Below are 17,982 nucleotides of genomic sequence, written 5' to 3' on the forward strand. Positions count from 1 at the left end.
AAGAAGAATGTGTAATGAAATGAGAGTTCATTTCCTCAAATTATTTTAATATTTTGTTATGTATAAACACTTAAAGCTGTGTATCTGGAGCTAGTTAGCACCACTGTTTTCCGGAGAGAGACATATGGTATGTTACTAGTGCATGCAGTGCCCTAGTATATACAAAAAGGTGAATTTCGGAGTATTAGAGCTGTCAGTGATGGATGGAAGAGGAAAAAATGGAGGAAAATTGCCTCTCTTTGGCTATCAACCCACCTCACTGGCGGCGCAGGCTGTCACACGGGCACGTAGCTGGGGGAGTGGGGCAGTGGGGACCGGCAGTGGTGCTGCCTGTGCCCCCCACCCGGCCGCGGTGCCTGGTCCAGGGGCTGCACGCTGTGAACTGGGGGTGATGCTGGAGTTTCATTACGGGGAGGCTTCCCCTCCTTTCCCCATACCTCTGCGGGCCCGCTAGTCTGCTATTATTCCTGCTCATCCGCTCCATTGGAGCTGTGCACGTCCTGCACGTCCCCTCTCTCCCACTCTGTGGCTGCCCCCTTTGCTTTTTTACGTTATATCCCGTTTTGCTCAGCGTTCTCCCCAGGACGTTTGAGGTTCCCGTCTCGGGAATTCCTGCCAAGTTCTGATCCCAGCATCTGTTCCCGACATTATCCAGATGCTCTAATGTCGGGGCCTTTAAAGACGTGGCTTTTCTGATCCTGTGTTTCTCTGAAACCCAAGTAACCTGAAGCACAGATATGATTGTGAAAGTGTTAATCTAATTGTTAAACAACACTAAAGTCGTTCTGGAAGTGACACTTTTGACCACAAGACTTTTTGTAATTGCTGGTATGTGCTGAATGTAAATGAATGCGTTCTGCCTGGGCTGGAGTTACTTTTGTGTAGCTGTGGCTAGATGGAGCTGTCAGAATGCGTAAGCGGTTTGATTTATGTGCCAAGTCTCCACGCGTTAGACTTTCCTGGTATGCACTATTCATTTTATGTACTTACAGGGATCAACGTTGATGCCCTTTTACTGTTTTAGCATAGATGATATAATGTCTGGTAATTATTTTGGAAAGTAGAGGAATCATTTGGGATACAACAATTAGGCACAGAGACTGTGGAATAAGGTTTGCTTTCAGTGAGGGGCAAGATTATATTAAAGCAAGGACGTTTGAAAAAGTAATGAGTGCATAAATGTTTCTGATTAAATATCTATTTTTTTTGCATTTATGTGGGCAGAGTTGTTTTAATAAGTGAATGGTCTCGGTGAGGCAGGTAATTTTAAAAGTGGTCTTGTACATCAGGAAAGGTGACCCCTGATGAAAAACATAAAACCCATTCTCTTTAGAAGCTACACTTGCTCTCATTTTTTCAGTCTTTGCCTTTTAATATTAATTACTAGGATGTTTTAATTAGAAACAGATCTTGGAGGTATTATCTGCTTCCTCTGTTTAGTCCTTTTAAATGTTAATCACTTTTGACAGCATAATTTACCCAGCTACCTGTGTCAGCCTCGTGCAATGCGTCTGCTTTGTGTGGCGCCAAACTACAAATTGCACCCCAAAAAGGTTTTCCATAAGTTCATACAATTGCAAAGATTAAGTCTAGCAGGAGAAATACAAAGAAAGAAGAATTAAATGAAGACCTAATGAGACAGGGAGTCAGAAAAGCTATTTCAAGATGGCTGGAGCTTCCCAAGAAATTATTCTTATACTAGTGGTAACTAGAGCAAATTCACTGCTGTTTCTGATAGGAGACATGTAGAGAAGAGTGGAAGGTAAGAGGTGAAATTAGAGGTGGCCTTGGAGCCGATGGAGAGTTTCCGTTAAGCAGGATTGCTAAGTGTGCATAGAAGAACACTTTAAAAGAGAGAAAAGAAAAAAATAAAAATCTTAACACCCCCCACTTTAAAAAAAACCAAGCAACCTCAACCCCCCTAGTTATTGTAGTACTCGCCATGGTATTAATTTTATCCCCTCTCGCCTTCCCCCAACAGCTCTTCTCCCCTTCCCTCCAGAGGTGGCCCACGCTTGTCCTTTGCCAGGCAAAGCAAAGCAAGCTTCCTCAAGCTGCCTTCAGCTGGGGCAGTGCTTGTGTTGAACTTAAAATATTTTTAATCTGGAAATATTTTAAAGCATAATAGTAATATTTTTATTAGTCATGAATCAGCAGAGAATCACAAAATCTTACTCAAAGGGAAGATAACTTAATGAAATATCTAACTGCGCCATAAGCGTGGAAGCAGAACGAGTTCTCCTTTGATTTGCTTTGATTGTATGTTTCTGTATAATTTACCAAGAAATGAAATTCAGCAACAAAGTCCTCCCAAACATGCTGATTTTCAAGGACTTCGATAGCCGTGCCTCTCCTGGCTATTGAAAAAGAAAAGCAACTTTTCTTTGTGCCGGGCCCTTAAGACTTCAATTTTTTGTATTTTTAAGTGTGTTAGAAAGGGAATGTTGGGTTCTGAAAGATTTGGGGATTTTTGGAATATACAGTAGTAAAAGTTAAAGGGAATGATAAATGGATCAGGACACCATTAGTTCAGTGAGCATTATTTAGAAGAATTTATTTGTTTGTAGCTTTAAAATAAATAATCTTTTGCTGCATAAGTCAAACAGCTTGTTTTGTGTGATGTTTCTGAATGGAGCCGTCGGTAATCAGATTCCACACACGCTTTAACCTTGTGCAAAATTTAATGAAAAATAGAGTTACTAGTGAATATACTGTTTTGCCAGCTCAACAAAAGATGTTAAGTTCTGCATATTTTTGCATAATAAAGATGAGTGTTGACAGTGTAATGATCCATTTGGCGCAGATAAAATCATGAATGATTTTAATAACCTTACAACAATATTTGAATTCACTATGAAATATAATATAGACACTTCAGAGACAGGCCTGCTGCCCTGGCATGGAGTGCCAGCTACCTATAACCTTAATTTTTCCAGGAGAGAAAAGAGGAGAAACAAAGAGCCTATATGAGCCCAGGGAAGATGAGGAGGAATTAGGACATCTACAGGATGGAAGGGACCTGTTTCAAAGTTCTCAGTGCAGTCCTTTTCCTCAGGTTGAAGTGGATGGGTTTTAGCAATGCTTGTATTTCCTTCCCCAGGCTGGGTGACATTTACATTGTGTGTTGGGAAATGCATTCATGGATATGGGGTGATGGGTTAAATGTAAGACTGATGGTGTATTCCCAAGTTTGGTAGCTTGAAATGGTTGTTCATACAAATGTAATTTCTCTTTTGAGTGTCTCTTTTTTTTTTTTTTTAAAACTGTTTTTCGGATTCATCTAGGTGATGTAGGGGCATTGGTCCCAGTTTCCACGGTGATTTAGGGACTTAATTTTCAAAATGAGTTCTGAAAATAAGGCTGGAGTCTTTAAAGCTTTCACACTAAATGATTTAGTAGTACAATTCCATCAAAAGTCCCTATTTATGTTCCTGTCTCTTTGGTTATAATGCTCGAGTGCTGCATCCCTACATACATCCCCCTGTAAGGTGGTGGAGGTGTCTGCACCAAGTAGTCAAGAATCACGGACTGATGCAAACTATCTTTAGAGTAATATCAGAAATCTTCTTCACTATTAATTCCTGCATCTCACAGAAACACAAGCACTTGACTTCCAGTGAATGTGTTTTAAAGATGAATGTGATATTAACCAGCTAGTTTCCTTCTGAGGTCCTCCCTCCTCACTCCTCACTTCCTTCTGCTGCTTTTTGGTTTTTGCTGTTTGTGTTTGGTTTCATAAGCATTCAGATTTGAAAAATCATCAAGCAGCTTTTAAAAGCAGAGTTTCAAAAATACCTTGGCATCTGATTTCTAATGATTTTATGGGGAGAAAAGAAGGGAAATGCCTTTCTGCAACCTCATTTTCCAAATTATTGTTGCAAACGTGGCTCCAGATCATTTTGAAAATGGTTTTGGCACTGGGAGCCTGGATTTTAGTGAAAGTCCCTGGGGCTCAGTTACTATGTCATTTAACTTGGTGTTTTGTGGGAAATAAACACAGGCCTTTTCTCCAGGCAGATTACGGTGTACGGTAGATGGATATCCATCTGGATGTGGATGCACCAGGTTTTTTTCCTTCGTAGGGAGATGGCTATAATCCTCTTGGTTGTAGAAAACCTAAAGGTGTTTGGGAAGAACTGTAGTATGGTCGTTTGGGATCCTCTCCCTTTCTGGACTGTCAAATGTTGTCTGATGGGTGTCTTTTGCTTAAGACCAGAGCTCGTTATCTGGCATAGGTTCACATAGTAACTCTGGTGAGTCAAGTCCCCTCTGCCTGGAAGGGGACAACCTCCACCGATCTCCCAGTAGGTGCTACTTGCCACCAGCCTGGTGCTCTTGGGCTGCTACCTTTTATTCTTCATTTTGTTAGGATAGTACTAATGGACTCTTAAATTAAGTTGCTTTGTTTTCACTATTGTTACATTTTAAAAGAGTATAAAATGTTAGTCGCAAGCGAACAATCAGTCGTTTGCATGTAAGATTTTTTTTAGAGCCTTATTTAAAGAAGGGGAGGCATGAATTATTGCCTAATGTGCTGATTATTTTTGTCATTATGCACAAAATGAATAATTTTTTTTTTTTTAAATACCAGAGGTAAATGTCTATCTCTGACGATTTTTAATACTAGATAATGATGGTAGTTAAAAAAATCCCTATCTCGTTGTTTTTAAGACTTCTGAAAAGTTTCTTGGGGGGAAAAAAGAAGGTGTTATACGAAAGGCAAAAGGTACGCAGAGTTTTACCTTTTGAACAGACCTTGACGTTGATTTAAAATAAGCCTAATTTAATAGGTATTGTATTGCACACCGAAGATAATTTAGGCTAATGTCAAGGACAAGTGTTATCTATTCCTTTGTTGTAGTGAGGTATTGAAATAATGAGTGGAACAGAAGGGAATCAGAAAATGTTTGAAGTTTTTCATCTGTGTCTCTAGATGGGTATTTTTAATCACATTCTCCTGGCTTTTGCATGCAAATTACATTGAACAGCACACTATATAGAATGAAGAGCTGTATTTTACAAAATCTATTTTCTTGAAGTTTAATAAGCTTGCAAAGATTGGCCTGTGCTTTAACTAACTAGGTACCTTTTTGTATCTCAGCTGAAATGAAAGTCTTATATTTTAAATGCTGCTGTTTTGATCCTGTAACAGGAATGGAAAGCCTGGTCTTTTTTGGAGGTTACTGAAACCATTTTTTTTTTCTTGGTACTCAAGAGCTGCAGCTCCCAGTGACAGATGAGACAACTGTTAAGATTTAATACATCTTTATTTCAGTAATATATTTCACTGTGTGACACCAGCCCCTCTAATAACCACAGTGTCTGGATTACTTACTGCATAGCGTCACTGTTAACTGCTGACCTCTGTGGCAGAAATAAAATACCAAGCTCCTCTATGGTCCATGCTGTTGACTGGGAAATCTGCTGGCCTGCACCGTCATGCCATGCCCACAAGCTCAGCTGCATGGAGGACGATCAGGGTACCTTTTTTGAGCCTTGTCCTCTTAGAAAAGGATGCAGACTTTTATAGTACACTCTACAAATGTAAAATTGCTTCCAAAGTAATATTAGCAACATTGTCCTCAGTGTGGTTCACATATATTAATTTGTGCTGAGTGATCAAAAATGGAGGAGATGAAATTGGCTCATTCACGTGCTCAAACATGTCCCTACTTTCCAAGCACAGCACTCTCTCCACTGGTGCCATACTTTCTTTATGCACCTCTTTAACGCCAGGGTAGAGATATATGTTTTTTTTCCTATTTCTTTTCAAAATAAGCTAAGGAGATACCATGGTAAATCATATATTGTGGTGATTTTGCAGAGTATGTCCTTAGCCTTGAACAAGAGAGCTGTTTTTACAGAGGGATTTTGGAAGAAATCTTTTCTGTGTAAATTGAGGATTTAAGGAAATAACAGGGTAGCATTATATTCTATATGCTTTCAAAGGAAGAGTCGTTGAAGAAACAACCCATTACAAAGATCCCGTGATAAAAAACCTGTGATTGAAAAACTTTCTAATTTAGGACAGAGATATTTTTCCCAGCTGTGCTCATAGCCAAAACGAGCACAGAATTAAGCAATTTGGTACCTGCTGTGAGTGGGGCTGTAGCAACTGAGGGAAGCAAACTTCTCTCTTAAGTGTAAAATCTCCAATTTTGCTGAGAAGCATCAAAGAAAAAGATTGTTTATAAGAAATGAGGATGCTCTCTATTCTTGCACTCTCATGTTACCAGTAGCTTTGTGTTTGGTTGCAAGTCCTGGAATCTCTTACCCCATCATCTTAATGGAACCACTTTTGCAGTGAGAGGCAGTATTTCTGCTGTTTGGATTTTGCACGGGTGCCCCCGTCCCGCTAGTGACCAGAGCGCAGCGGTGGCACTGCCCGCTCTCTCCACAGGGCTCAGCTTAACGGCGGCGGGTACCGGTGCCCAATAATGGGTTCAGTTGTTAGCTCCATTGAGAAGGCTGGGATCAGTAGATAATTCATACTGGTTGGGAAGCCTTCCTCGGCATGGTTAAAGCTTCAGCAAAAATGCAGCATTCAGGAGCATGGGTTAACATAGTGAACTGGCGCTTCTCTCTGTTCCTGGCCCAGGTCAGCATGCCCTACTGGAAAGAAACCCACCTACTGGCATCTGCGTCCTTCTCCCCATGTCTGTTAGCTTCACAAAATGTAGGTTGCTTCTACTTTTCTTTCTGCCAGCAACGCCTTCTGGCTACTTAGCGCAGGGCTGCTGGCGTGTCTGTCTGTAGGAGATGAGAAATGTAGATGTTTTTATTGGCCATGGAAGTTAGCTAGTGATGAAGTCCAAGATCCAGCCCTGGTGTTGCACTCGCTGTGTCCATTCAGCCTGACTTAACCCATGGAAGTCAAATTGAGAACAATTCAGGCAGAATATACACAAATTACTTTCCAGGGTGTCGTAGTCATGCTTTTGTTTAGTCTGTTGCTCACCAATAGAGGGGAGAAGGGAGAAAAACTCTTTTAAATCTATGTAATATTAAACTAATATGTTTTAAATATTTTAAAATTTTAAATGTATTTAGTAGTCTGGGAACTTACAGGATAGTGCCTAAAACTGCATTTAATTCCTACTGGGGGAAGATTGGATTGCAGTTTAATATTGGTTCTATAATTTCGCAGATCAAAGTGCCGTAGGAAATGAATAATCAAAAGCAATGTTTTAATAAAAAGCTTGTATATTTACTTCAGAATCGTTTCTTAGATTTAAAGAATCATGAAAGTAGAAGATTTTTAAACTATCTGTAAAATTAAAGCGTTCTTTAAATCAGTAGATGAGTTCTGATCTTGCAAATATGATTTAACTTGATATGTGATGTTGAGCTTTGGAAGTGAAGGGTGTTTACTTAGTCAGCAGGTTTGAGAACGACCTTCAGTGAGACCCATGATGTAGTTTCCAGTAGTGGTCATTTTATATCATGGTGTTTTGAAGGGGCAGATTATGTTCAGCAACGGCAAATGCAGAGTCCTGCATATGGGCTAGAATAACCCCATGCAGCAGTATGGGCTGGGGGGCACTGCCTGAGTAGGAACAGACCTGGTGGACAACCCAGGGAACGTGAGTCAACAGTGTGCCCTTGTGATAAACACAACCGGCTCCATCCTGGGCTATATTAGCAAGCCTGTAGCCAGCAGGTTGAGAGAAGTGACTGTTTTTCTCTGCTTCTGGAGTATTTTGACCTCCTCAAGACAAGCAAGACGTTACCATGATGGCCCAGGCAGAGGCTATCAGGGTGAGTTAGGAGGCTGGAGACCATCACAAGGAAAGGGAGGCCTTCAAGGGTGCTCTATGGCCGTGCAGTTACCTAAGGCATGGCATTCTTGATATAGCGGCTCTCTATCAGGTATGGAGAAGATGGAGCTAGATTTTTCTCTGAGGTGCACAGGAGCAGTGTGAGGGACAACAGACAAAAATTGCAACAAGCGAAGTTTCAACTTGGTATATAGAGAAAAACTTCTGAAAACTAAGAGTGGTCAAACACTGGGAGAGATTGCCAAGAGAGGTTGTGGAGTCACCATCCTTGGGGTTTTTCAAACCGTGACGAGATGTGACCCTGAGCAACCTCCTCTCACTGACCCTGGTTTGAACAGGGGGTTGGACCAGATGATCTCCAGAGGTCCCTTCAAGTTATTCTCTGATTCTATATGAGCTTACACTATAATGCACAGAAGATCTAACACAAAGTGTTCATTTGATGGTAGAATGGGACCCTTAAAATGTCCTTTATATATTTCCAAAAACAATAATGCAGTAAAGTTATTATGAGGACATCAGTTGCTTGGCTCCTTTCTAGCTACATTACTTTGAAAAGCTGTTACGAAAAGCTGGTTCTATCTTCGCGACTGCAGTTGATGAATTAGGACAGGTAAAGATTTTCTTGAAATTATAAAGGTTTGTTGTTTGTATAACAGTTTGTCTAAAATTGAAAATGTCCTTGCCCTTTTTCTCCTTTTGAAATGTTGTGCGATCTTTGAGTCTGTTGAGGGGACACTCAAGTTGCACATATAGCACAGAATACCTCTGAGATGTTGCTATTTTTGCTAATTGATCTTTTTCTTATGTCTGTGGACAGTAGTGCATTATTTGTGAAAATGTCCATTTTTTTCTCTATTTCCTCTTACCAATTCATTGAGAGAGCAGTTATATATAAATGGATTTTTAATGAGCCATGTAGAAAAGTGAAGCTCAAGGAATAATAAGTATTTGGGTCTGCCATGGGGCTATTGAAGTCAGTTCAGTCATCAGAAAGCCTACAAATTGATTTCATATTTAGTTTATTTCATATCTAAATGATAATTGGCTACTCCCTTGCTAATTATTTTCCTGAATTTATGGGTTTTTTTCCTCTTACACTAATTTCTTCATTCACAAAAACTTGCATTCCAGGGCTTTTTGGAGGCTGAGGTGCCATTAGCTGAAATTTGATTTACTGCTGGGCTGTGTTAAACAAGTTCCCTTTAGTTCTGCATTGTAACATGGGCTGAGTAATACGCAGATTGCTTTGGGTACACATGGGTTTTGCCAACCCCAAAGAGTTACTCTAGAAATTGGTTTATTTTCTCTTGCAGTCTACTTCGGTTGTGCTCATTGCAGAGGAAATGAGTAGTCAGTTCTGTGGTTGCCTTGTGGGTTTGCTGTATGGCCTTGCTTGAGACTGGAAGAGTCTTTTTCTGAGGAAAAGGATGCCCGTGATGCTCGTGTTTAAATTTTCTGCCAGCCTCCTCCATGTCCTCTTTCCAGATGGTTGCTGCACACACGTCTGAAAGTGTATGGCAGTGCTCTGAGAGTGACTGCAGTGTCTCATGTCAGCAGATCAGGTGGCTGTCCAAGTGTGTGCAGAGACCTTTGCATTGGGACTGCAGGACAGGGCTGGGCTTGACCCTCTGGCATCAGGTGTTAAAGGAAATGCTTGAAGTAGCTATTTTAGGCAGACACCTATTGACCAGGCTGATTTAGATTCTAGAATCTCATTTGGACCATCAAAATCTTTCTGTTCAAGGACCAAAGTCTCCTGTGGAAAAAGTTATTTAGTTTGTTTATTAAGCATAGACTAAGAACCAGAATCCTTGCCACCATGGGTTCCATCACCAGAGGTGGGTGTTGAGTACCTCCATCATTTGGAGCTGCCTCAGAAGGGCTATGATTTCTATTTTGCTGGAAGGAGAAGAATAATAGTTGTGTGAAGGGCAGTTTTGTACATGAATGGCCATCTTGCAGGAGAAGATGTGCAGCATAACTGTCAGAAGAGCACAGCAACTGTGAAAGGGAAGACCACATCTGGAAGCTGTTGTGTGTGCCAGAAGGGAAGTGCACGGTTCAGCCAGGGGAACCGAGACACTTGTGGTTGCTCAACAGATCAACTACTGAGCAATTGGTCTCTGAACAGCAGAACAAATTGGGAATGTCTTTATATGAAGTTATCTGATAAGTGTCCTTCTGGTGAGCAGAAAGCAGATATTTAAAATTTCTCCTTATCATTAAAAAAGATAAGTGATTTCAGTTTCACTCTGTGTTAAAAAGGGCAAACAAGAGCAGAGGATGTGAAGACCAGAGGATGCGAACACCAGAAGATCACTTGCTGTCTTTCTAGCATGAGAATTGGGCTGCAATTCTAACTGATGTTAATGTATTTCTGAAATCGTTACCGATGCCTATGAATGAACCAGTATCAGATTCATTTGGCCAGATACTTAGGAATATGCAAAATCCAAGCGATCTTTTGGACAATCTTACTTGTGATAGTGGGAGAAAAAAATACAGCAGAAGTGTCTATGAGTTTCCGTGAAGTGGAGGATTTCTGGTTTTGTGGTTTTGTGCTGGAGCTGACCTGATTGCACCGTTTGATAGTGATGAATTGGTTTATAAGGTCTTAGTACTTAATGAAAATGTAAACAAGCATTGCTGGTGCGAATAGTTTTTTTAAAATCCAGTTAATTAACATTCAAGTACTTAATCTAGTCAATTAATTTAGACTGCATATGTGTTTACTAATTTTTAATTACCTTAGAATAGACGGAAATTGTAATAATTAATGTTGGAATGCAGACTGCTGCTGCTGTGTCAATATTAAAATAAATCAGTCTTCTTGCTTTTTATTTATTTAAGTATAACCTGGTTAGTATGATGTGTTGAGTCCCAGACAGAGCAATAGAGGAGCTCATCCTGGTGTCTCTTCCAGAAAGAACTAAAGGTTGGAGTGTAATTAATTCCATACAACATGGTGGTGTGGGAGGTCAGTCAGATGTGCTGTAGAGAGACTGAATGCAGTGAGCTGCTCCTTCCTCCTGTCCCAAAGCCAAAGGCATCTCAGTAAAACTTCGTTTTGATATCTCGGGCTGTAGAATAATTTCTTTGTAAGCTATTTGCTTGATGAAGCTAGTATATTTAGCAAAAAGAGTCAAATTATGTTGCTTGCCCATATTTTTTTGTTTGCTGTAGAAAGAGTCTTTATCAGTCAAGAGAGAAGAGCATCAAGTTGGTAGCTGGTTTTTAAACTGTACTTCTGTATTTTTTTTGTCTTTGGAGGGTGATGGTAGCAATAAAAAAAACCAACCTCTTAAAATATACTAAGGATCACAAGTATGATTTTTACCATTGCAGTAATTGTTGAGTTACTGCAGTTCTTTGTTTTTTTTTTTTAAAAAGGGCAAACAAGAGCAGAGGATGTGAAGACCAGAGGATGCGAACACCAGAAGATCACTTGCTGTCTTTCTAGCATGAGAATTGGGCTGCAATTCTAACTGATGTTAATGTATTTCTGAAATCGTTACCGATGCCTATGAATGAACCAGTATCAGATTCATTTGGCCAGATACTTAGGAATATGCAAAATCCAAGCGATCTTTTGGACAATCTTACTTGTGATAGTGGGAGAAAAAAATACAGCAGAAGTGTCTATGAGTTTCCGTGAAGTGGAGGATTTCTGGTTTTGTGGTTTTGTGCTGGAGCTGACCTGATTGCACCGTTTGATAGTGATGAATTGGTTTATAAGGTCTTAGTACTTAATGAAAATGTAAACAAGCATTGCTGGTGCGAATAGTTTTTTTAAAATCCAGTTAATTAACATTCAAGTACTTAATCTAGTCAATTAATTTAGACTGCATATGTGTTTACTAATTTTTAATTACCTTAGAATAGACGGAAATTGTAATAATTAATGTTGGAATGCAGACTGCTGCTGCTGTGTCAATATTAAAATAAATCAGTCTTCTTGCTTTTTATTTATTTAAGTATAACCTGGTTAGTATGATGTGTTGAGTCCCAGACAGAGCAATAGAGGAGCTCATCCTGGTGTCTCTTCCAGAAAGAACTAAAGGTTGGAGTGTAATTAATTCCATACAACATGGTGGTGTGGGAGGTCAGTCAGATGTGCTGTAGAGAGACTGAATGCAGTGAGCTGCTCCTTCCTCCTGTCCCAAAGCCAAAGGCATCTCAGTAAAACTTCGTTTTGATATCTCGGGCTGTAGAATAATTTCTTTGTAAGCTATTTGCTTGATGAAGCTAGTATATTTAGCAAAAAGAGTCAAATTATGTTGCTTGCCCATATTTTTTTGTTTGCTGTAGAAAGAGTCTTTATCAGTCAAGAGAGAAGAGCATCAAGTTGGTAGCTGGTTTTTAAACTGTACTTCTGTATTTTTTTTGTCTTTGGAGGGTGATGGTAGCAATAAAAAAAACCAACCTCTTAAAATATACTAAGGATCACAAGTATGATTTTTACCATTGCAGTAATTGTTGAGTTACTGCAGTTCTTTGTTTTTTTTTTTTTAAAAAGCTGATGGTCAAACACTGAATGTTCTTGCTTTTTTAAAAAACAAATCACATTTTGTTGATAATTCATACATTTATTGCCTTGGAGTTTAAAAAAATAGGAGTATTTTGGTTTATGCATATTGACCTTTCAAGGACTTACTCTTAATTCCATAGAATGGAATGGACCTTTCCCTAAGTTGTGATCTGAATGAAACTGCTGCCTTTATATTTGAAAGTGCTACTGAATATTTGAAACTTCTTTTTTTTTTTTTTTTTTTTTTCCTCGGGAACAGCAAACTCAAGGCAGCAGATTATTACTGGACATTAATTATCTATCTTTAATGAAGTAGCTGACCAGATTGGCTGCTGATGGATTACACCTATGAAATTGTATTGCTGTTGATACATAAAAACTAGTATAGGCTTACACTGGGAACCAAATTCTTATCTTCTTCAAATTGATGATTCCTCCTGTGCTAGCTTACATTGATGAAAAATGTGGATCTGTATTAAAACCTCCTTTCCATTGCTTTTGCCATATTATAATTAGAGATGTAAACATGCCAGTCTAAATTAAGCCTATCATTTATTAAATGTCTTTTGGGAAGATGAGGTGGTTTGTTGCCACTTGATTTTATTTCTCTTCTCAAAATTTTAAATTCAGTGATTGAAAAATGAAAATACTGTGTCCAGTTACACCCAGTGATTAAAACTATTGTAACCCATTTAACCCAATTTTCATGTCTTTGTCAGGTCCCATGGCATGGGGATGGATATAACTTCTTGTTGTTATTATTGTAATAAATACTATTATTATTTATGGTTATTGTTGATATGAAATCTGGTCTTTGGCTACGGGGTTGTCCTTAAAAGAAAAAGATTCAAACAAGCGAAATAGCTCCAATTTTCACTGAATTTTGGTGGAAGATCTTCTAGAGAGCTAATACTGTTCTAATATTGAAGAGCTAAGCTATTTTCTTCTTTCTTTGTGCATTGTTATGGTTTGTTCAGCCCTCTGCTGATTCCTTCTGCATAGAATGGGTGGCACGATGAGTATCTCAGGTCACTGCAAGGAATGAGATGTAAAACTGAAGGACAGAGAGCAGGAGGCACAGCTCATATCAGGTATTGGCAGTAATGACAGAGTGATTCTTGAAAGCAGTATGCAGTTCCTTGCGTTTGAAAACTAACTCTGGACGTGGTTATGGCAATTTCAGTCATTTCTTTCTTATTTAAAAAAAAAAAAAGTCAACATGGAAGCAGTTTCTCTACAGAAAAGATGCTGTTGTTTCCAGAAAAGATAGTCATCTTTGTTTTTAACTCTTTGTAAATCTGATATTTAAAGCCCAGCAAAATACCATAGGTTTACCATTGGCTTAAGGGCTGATAAACCTGGTCTAGTGATCTGTGTTCCATACGTTGCCAAAACATCTCTTTGGCCTTTAAATATGACTGGCATCTCACTGACAGGCCATTTATTTCCCTGGCATAAAGCAGTGTTTATTGCTCTGGATTCCTGCTGCAAAGGATTCTTCATAGGTCCAGTGACCTAATTGTGTGGCTTCCCTCTAAGTAGCCATAAGGTGTTTCTTCCTAGGATTTCTCTTTTGTTTCTTGTTCCCACAAAAATGGTAGTCGAGGTGTGATTTCAGAGCCTCCAGGGGTATGAAAGTACACATTTTTGTGTGTTCTATTCCTATCCTTGGAGAATTTCCCTTCGTTAAAATGTGTTGGAGCAATCAGAAATGAATGCTCGATATCAGAATACAGCGGAAGATGTTCTGGCTCTCCTTGTTTCCTGTGAGCTCACTGCCATCCACAGAGTGGCACAGCAAGCTCTGGAAATCATGATCCGACACTATCTATTTACATTAAGTCTTCCAGTCCTGAAGACTTTCTAGCTCATGATGAGGAATGAGTGCACCTTTGTAACGCTGTTTTACAATGAGCTTCCTGACCTGCCCAGCAGAGCCGATGCCAGACTGGGTTGAGTTATAACCTGCTACCGTAGAATAAAATGTAACGCTAATTAGATTTGGAGAAGACTAGCATGGCTTGTATTTCTTCACATGTTGTATGCAAAAATGTTACAACTTGGTGTGATTTTTAATGGAGCTGAAGCCTTTTGACGGTTTGATGCTGTCAAAATGGCAAATACCTGCGAAAATGCATAAGATCAAAAGCTAAGCTTGAAATGAGAAACTCTTTTTTAGATGTTCTGAAATCATAGGTTGTAGGCTGTCTCGAATAGGCAAAAAGCTGGAGGCAACTTGCAGTACAACATACATACATAGAGATTTATATGCACGTAGCTTTTTACATATATATAATATATATATATATAAAATACTTGCGGCAGCATGCATTGAGTAATACTTTTCAATCAGCCTCAAAGGAACAGAATGTAATTTGGGGATTTATCTTGATACATGCCATGCGAAGGAGAAAAAGATTTGATGTTTCATGCCTAGAATTCTTAAATGCATCGTGTGTGTTTTGTTCTAATACCTTACACATTGTCACTTGTGGATTAATTTATTTTCAGTTGCTGGAGATTGGTAATCAGCTTGTTATAAAACAGATAGTAAAAGTGTTACGGGAAAGTCTGCCTCTTTGGAGAATTATGCTTCAGTTTATGTAAGCATTGGTATTTCACAATGTGTTAAAAAACTAACTTTCCAACATTCTTGAGCTACTAACATTTTAGGTGTTGTCACGTCTCTTTTGTTGCTCTCTTGTGTGTAGATTTCTCAAGAATAACATAATGAATTGTATGTTAAAAACATGTTCTCGCTGTCTGCAGCTGCAGCCTAGTTTTCCTTCTGCTCCCTGCCTTTCAAATAACACAGGAGAGACCGAGGACTTTTTACCCATCACCAGTTCATTCTGTCTGTTTGGTATGTGCCAGAGCCTAAATTTGCATTAGGTGTGGAATTACTGGCAGAAGTTTGCTACTCTCTGCAATTTCAAAACTACTCCTTAAAAAAGCTAATGCCTGAAAGTACTTTCAAAAGCTGAATTCCCACATGGTTTCCACTTGGGCTTACAGTTGTGGTTTTCAATATTTTTTACTGATGTTTGCATAAGCTAGATTCGAGTAAAGGGACTAATATTAAAATGTGTAGGACGAGATGATGTCAGATTCACTAAAAGAAAAAAGAAAAGAGAAAGTGACCTCTGATTCCTTTAGTTTATACAAAGCCTTAAGTGTTGTTCTAACAAAATAAACAAATTGCAGAGATCAGCATAGGTTTAAGTTGATTTGGTCCATTTACCCTACCAATTTGGACAGAAGAATGTAATGCTTTCTTGGAAATGTCTTTCAAATATTACATTATAGATTAATTTATAGGCTGCAGAATGCTGTTATCCATAAAACTTTTTTACCCATCTTGAAAATTAAGTTCTAAAATTAAATGTGTGTAAGAGCTAGCCTTTTCTCTTTCAGTAGGTCATAGAAGATAAATTGGAGTAAATTATTTGTTTCAAATAAAAGCATTCATTTGCAGTGAAAAGAATATCTTGGATTTACCAAAAAAGACCGTGATGTTTTTCCTATTTTCCTTGCAATGGTGAACACTGATTTAGTACATTTTTATTAAATTACTGACTTGGCTAAGTTTCAAATTGAGTTTGAGTTCTTAGGCTTGTCTTGGAGAAGTTGATTGCAAACAAAAAGAGAAATATCTCCGAAAATTTGATGAAAGAAATTTTGCAAGGGAAGCCCACAACTTAAATCGTATTCATAGAGAATAAATTAATAGATAATAGATTAGTGGATGGTAATTTGCAGTGTTTATAACACTTTAAGGTGGCTTAATATTTTGCCTGTAGCTTTCAACGTGTATTAACATAATTTTTTATTGTATGTTTTTATTCTATAAAAATGTGATTTTCCTCATGATTTGACTTTGTAGTAATGATGCATATAGAGGTATCAAACCACGGGATAAATTCCAGTGCACAGGCATCGGGTGACACTCGGGTAGTTTTCTGCAGCTCTGGGTGGATGCAGTGGTTTGCTGGGGAAGGTGCCACCCTTCCCTTCCTGACTTGGTGCCCTTCACTCTGCGGCTTCTAGTGATGGGCTTTGTGTCCCATCAGAGCTGTTGACCCTTTGTGCTATCCAATTAATGGCTGCCTTTCCTTGGGCTGATGGTGTTGTGATCTAGGCATTGATCTGAGTCTCTGCTGATAGACATTTCTTGCTCTGTGGTGGGAAGAAACGATGAAGTGTTGATCTGCCATGGCACTTTGACGTTGCTGAAAGTTGGTTTTTTTTAACAGTAGATTATACTGTCATTTGCAGCTCGTAGCTGTGTTTGATGAGCAAGATCCACACCATGGAGGTGACGGCACCAGCGCCAGCTCGACAGGCACGCAAAGCCCAGAGATTTTTGGCAGCGAGCTTGGCTCCAACGCGGCATCGGCCTTTCAGCCTTACCAAGCAACAAGTGAAATTGAGGTCACCCCTTCAGTCCTTCGTGCAAGTAAGTAAATGTTCTTGGTATCTCAGCGTGTTTCATCTTAATTTACAAGGATGCCAAGTGCTGTTACCCATTCATGCTGCTGGGAATATGATTCATTATCTGTCCTTATCGAAAGCTGATCAAAATTGAGAAACTGCGTAAATGCTTGTTGCGTGCAAGTAAACAAACCTTTCTGTTTTAATAAATTATTTATAAATAGCTTTTAGGAGCAATAAGCTCCGTCTGTGCTGCCACTTGAAAATTGTCCTCACACTGAAAATCACAGCAAAGTTTCCAAATGCAATTTTCAGTTTTCCAGTTTTATTCCATTTAATGAAAAAAGGGGTAAAAAGAAACTAAAGATAGGAGCACTTTCTACTGAAACTGTCAATGTTGCTAGGTTATGCTTGTCACCTTTCCGTGAAAATACCTGCTGATCTGTGCATTTACTCCACTGCAAAAATACACTTTAAAAACCAGAAACCGTAGCCAGGAATATCTCTTCATTTTGTTTATTTCAACATGGGGAAGATTTGTTGCAAAGCCACGAGGGTAGGAATTCACAGTTCTTGCTCAGGCAGGATCTTTGAATATTTCAGCTTATTAAGAAGAAAAATCACCAAATGAAGTTTACTGTGTAGTTTTCGCTGTTGTTAAAAGTACCATGCAAACAAGACAGTGTTGGATAAAGCATTGAGCCCCTCTTACTGTAGTGTCTATCATTTCACTCACTGAAATTTTGAAGCAGTGATTCCATTCCAGAAAATTCTTGTCAGAAGTCATTATCAGTCAGTCCTTTGATATTCTATAGATAATAGTGTTTTAAACAACTATTTGTAATTCCCAAGAGATTACTTTTCTATAGGTGTTCCTCTAATGGATAAAAATCTGTGTTTAAGTAATCAGGTAAAACACAAATGGAAAAGTTACAACTCTCTATTAAGTTTGAGGGGTTTTGTACCAGAGTGTTTTCTGTAAAATTAAGGGAACAACATTTAACAATTAGCTTACATAAACTTGAACATGCATCTTTTCAAGCTATAACTGTGCTTCATTACAACATAGAGTTAAATTAGGGAAGGGATTAATGGCAGAATAAAGAAGCATCCTGGAATTTTGGGACCCTTCTGTTTTGCTGTCACTAGGGTATGCCACTGCTTAATGCATATCTCATTTCCATGCATAAGCCAAAAAGCTGTCTTCCTGGGTTCTCAACTTGGGGGGGGGGGGGGGGGGGG

At 38.9% G+C, this 17,982-nt stretch overlaps 1 protein-coding gene across 7 annotated transcripts in view; it reads left to right on the top strand.

Annotated features, from left to right (window-relative positions):
* The window catches only part of PARD3 (par-3 family cell polarity regulator), a 406,440-nt gene that overhangs the window by 83,932 nt on the left and 304,526 nt on the right, over window positions 1-17,982 (top strand). For all 7 annotated transcript variants that reach the window (XM_014945082.1, XM_014945087.1, XM_014945084.1 and 4 more), the window contains exon 2: window positions 16,585-16,765. In XM_014945082.1, coding sequence (XP_014800568.1) covers window positions 16,585-16,765 — 181 coding nt within the window. The remainder of the gene's footprint in view (window positions 1-16,584; window positions 16,766-17,982) is intronic.

The sequence above is a fragment of the Calidris pugnax genome, unplaced genomic scaffold (assembly GCF_001431845.1).
Source record: "Calidris pugnax isolate Ruff unplaced genomic scaffold, ASM143184v1 scaffold54, whole genome shotgun sequence".
NCBI classification, from domain to species: Eukaryota; Metazoa; Chordata; class Aves; order Charadriiformes; family Scolopacidae; genus Calidris; species Calidris pugnax.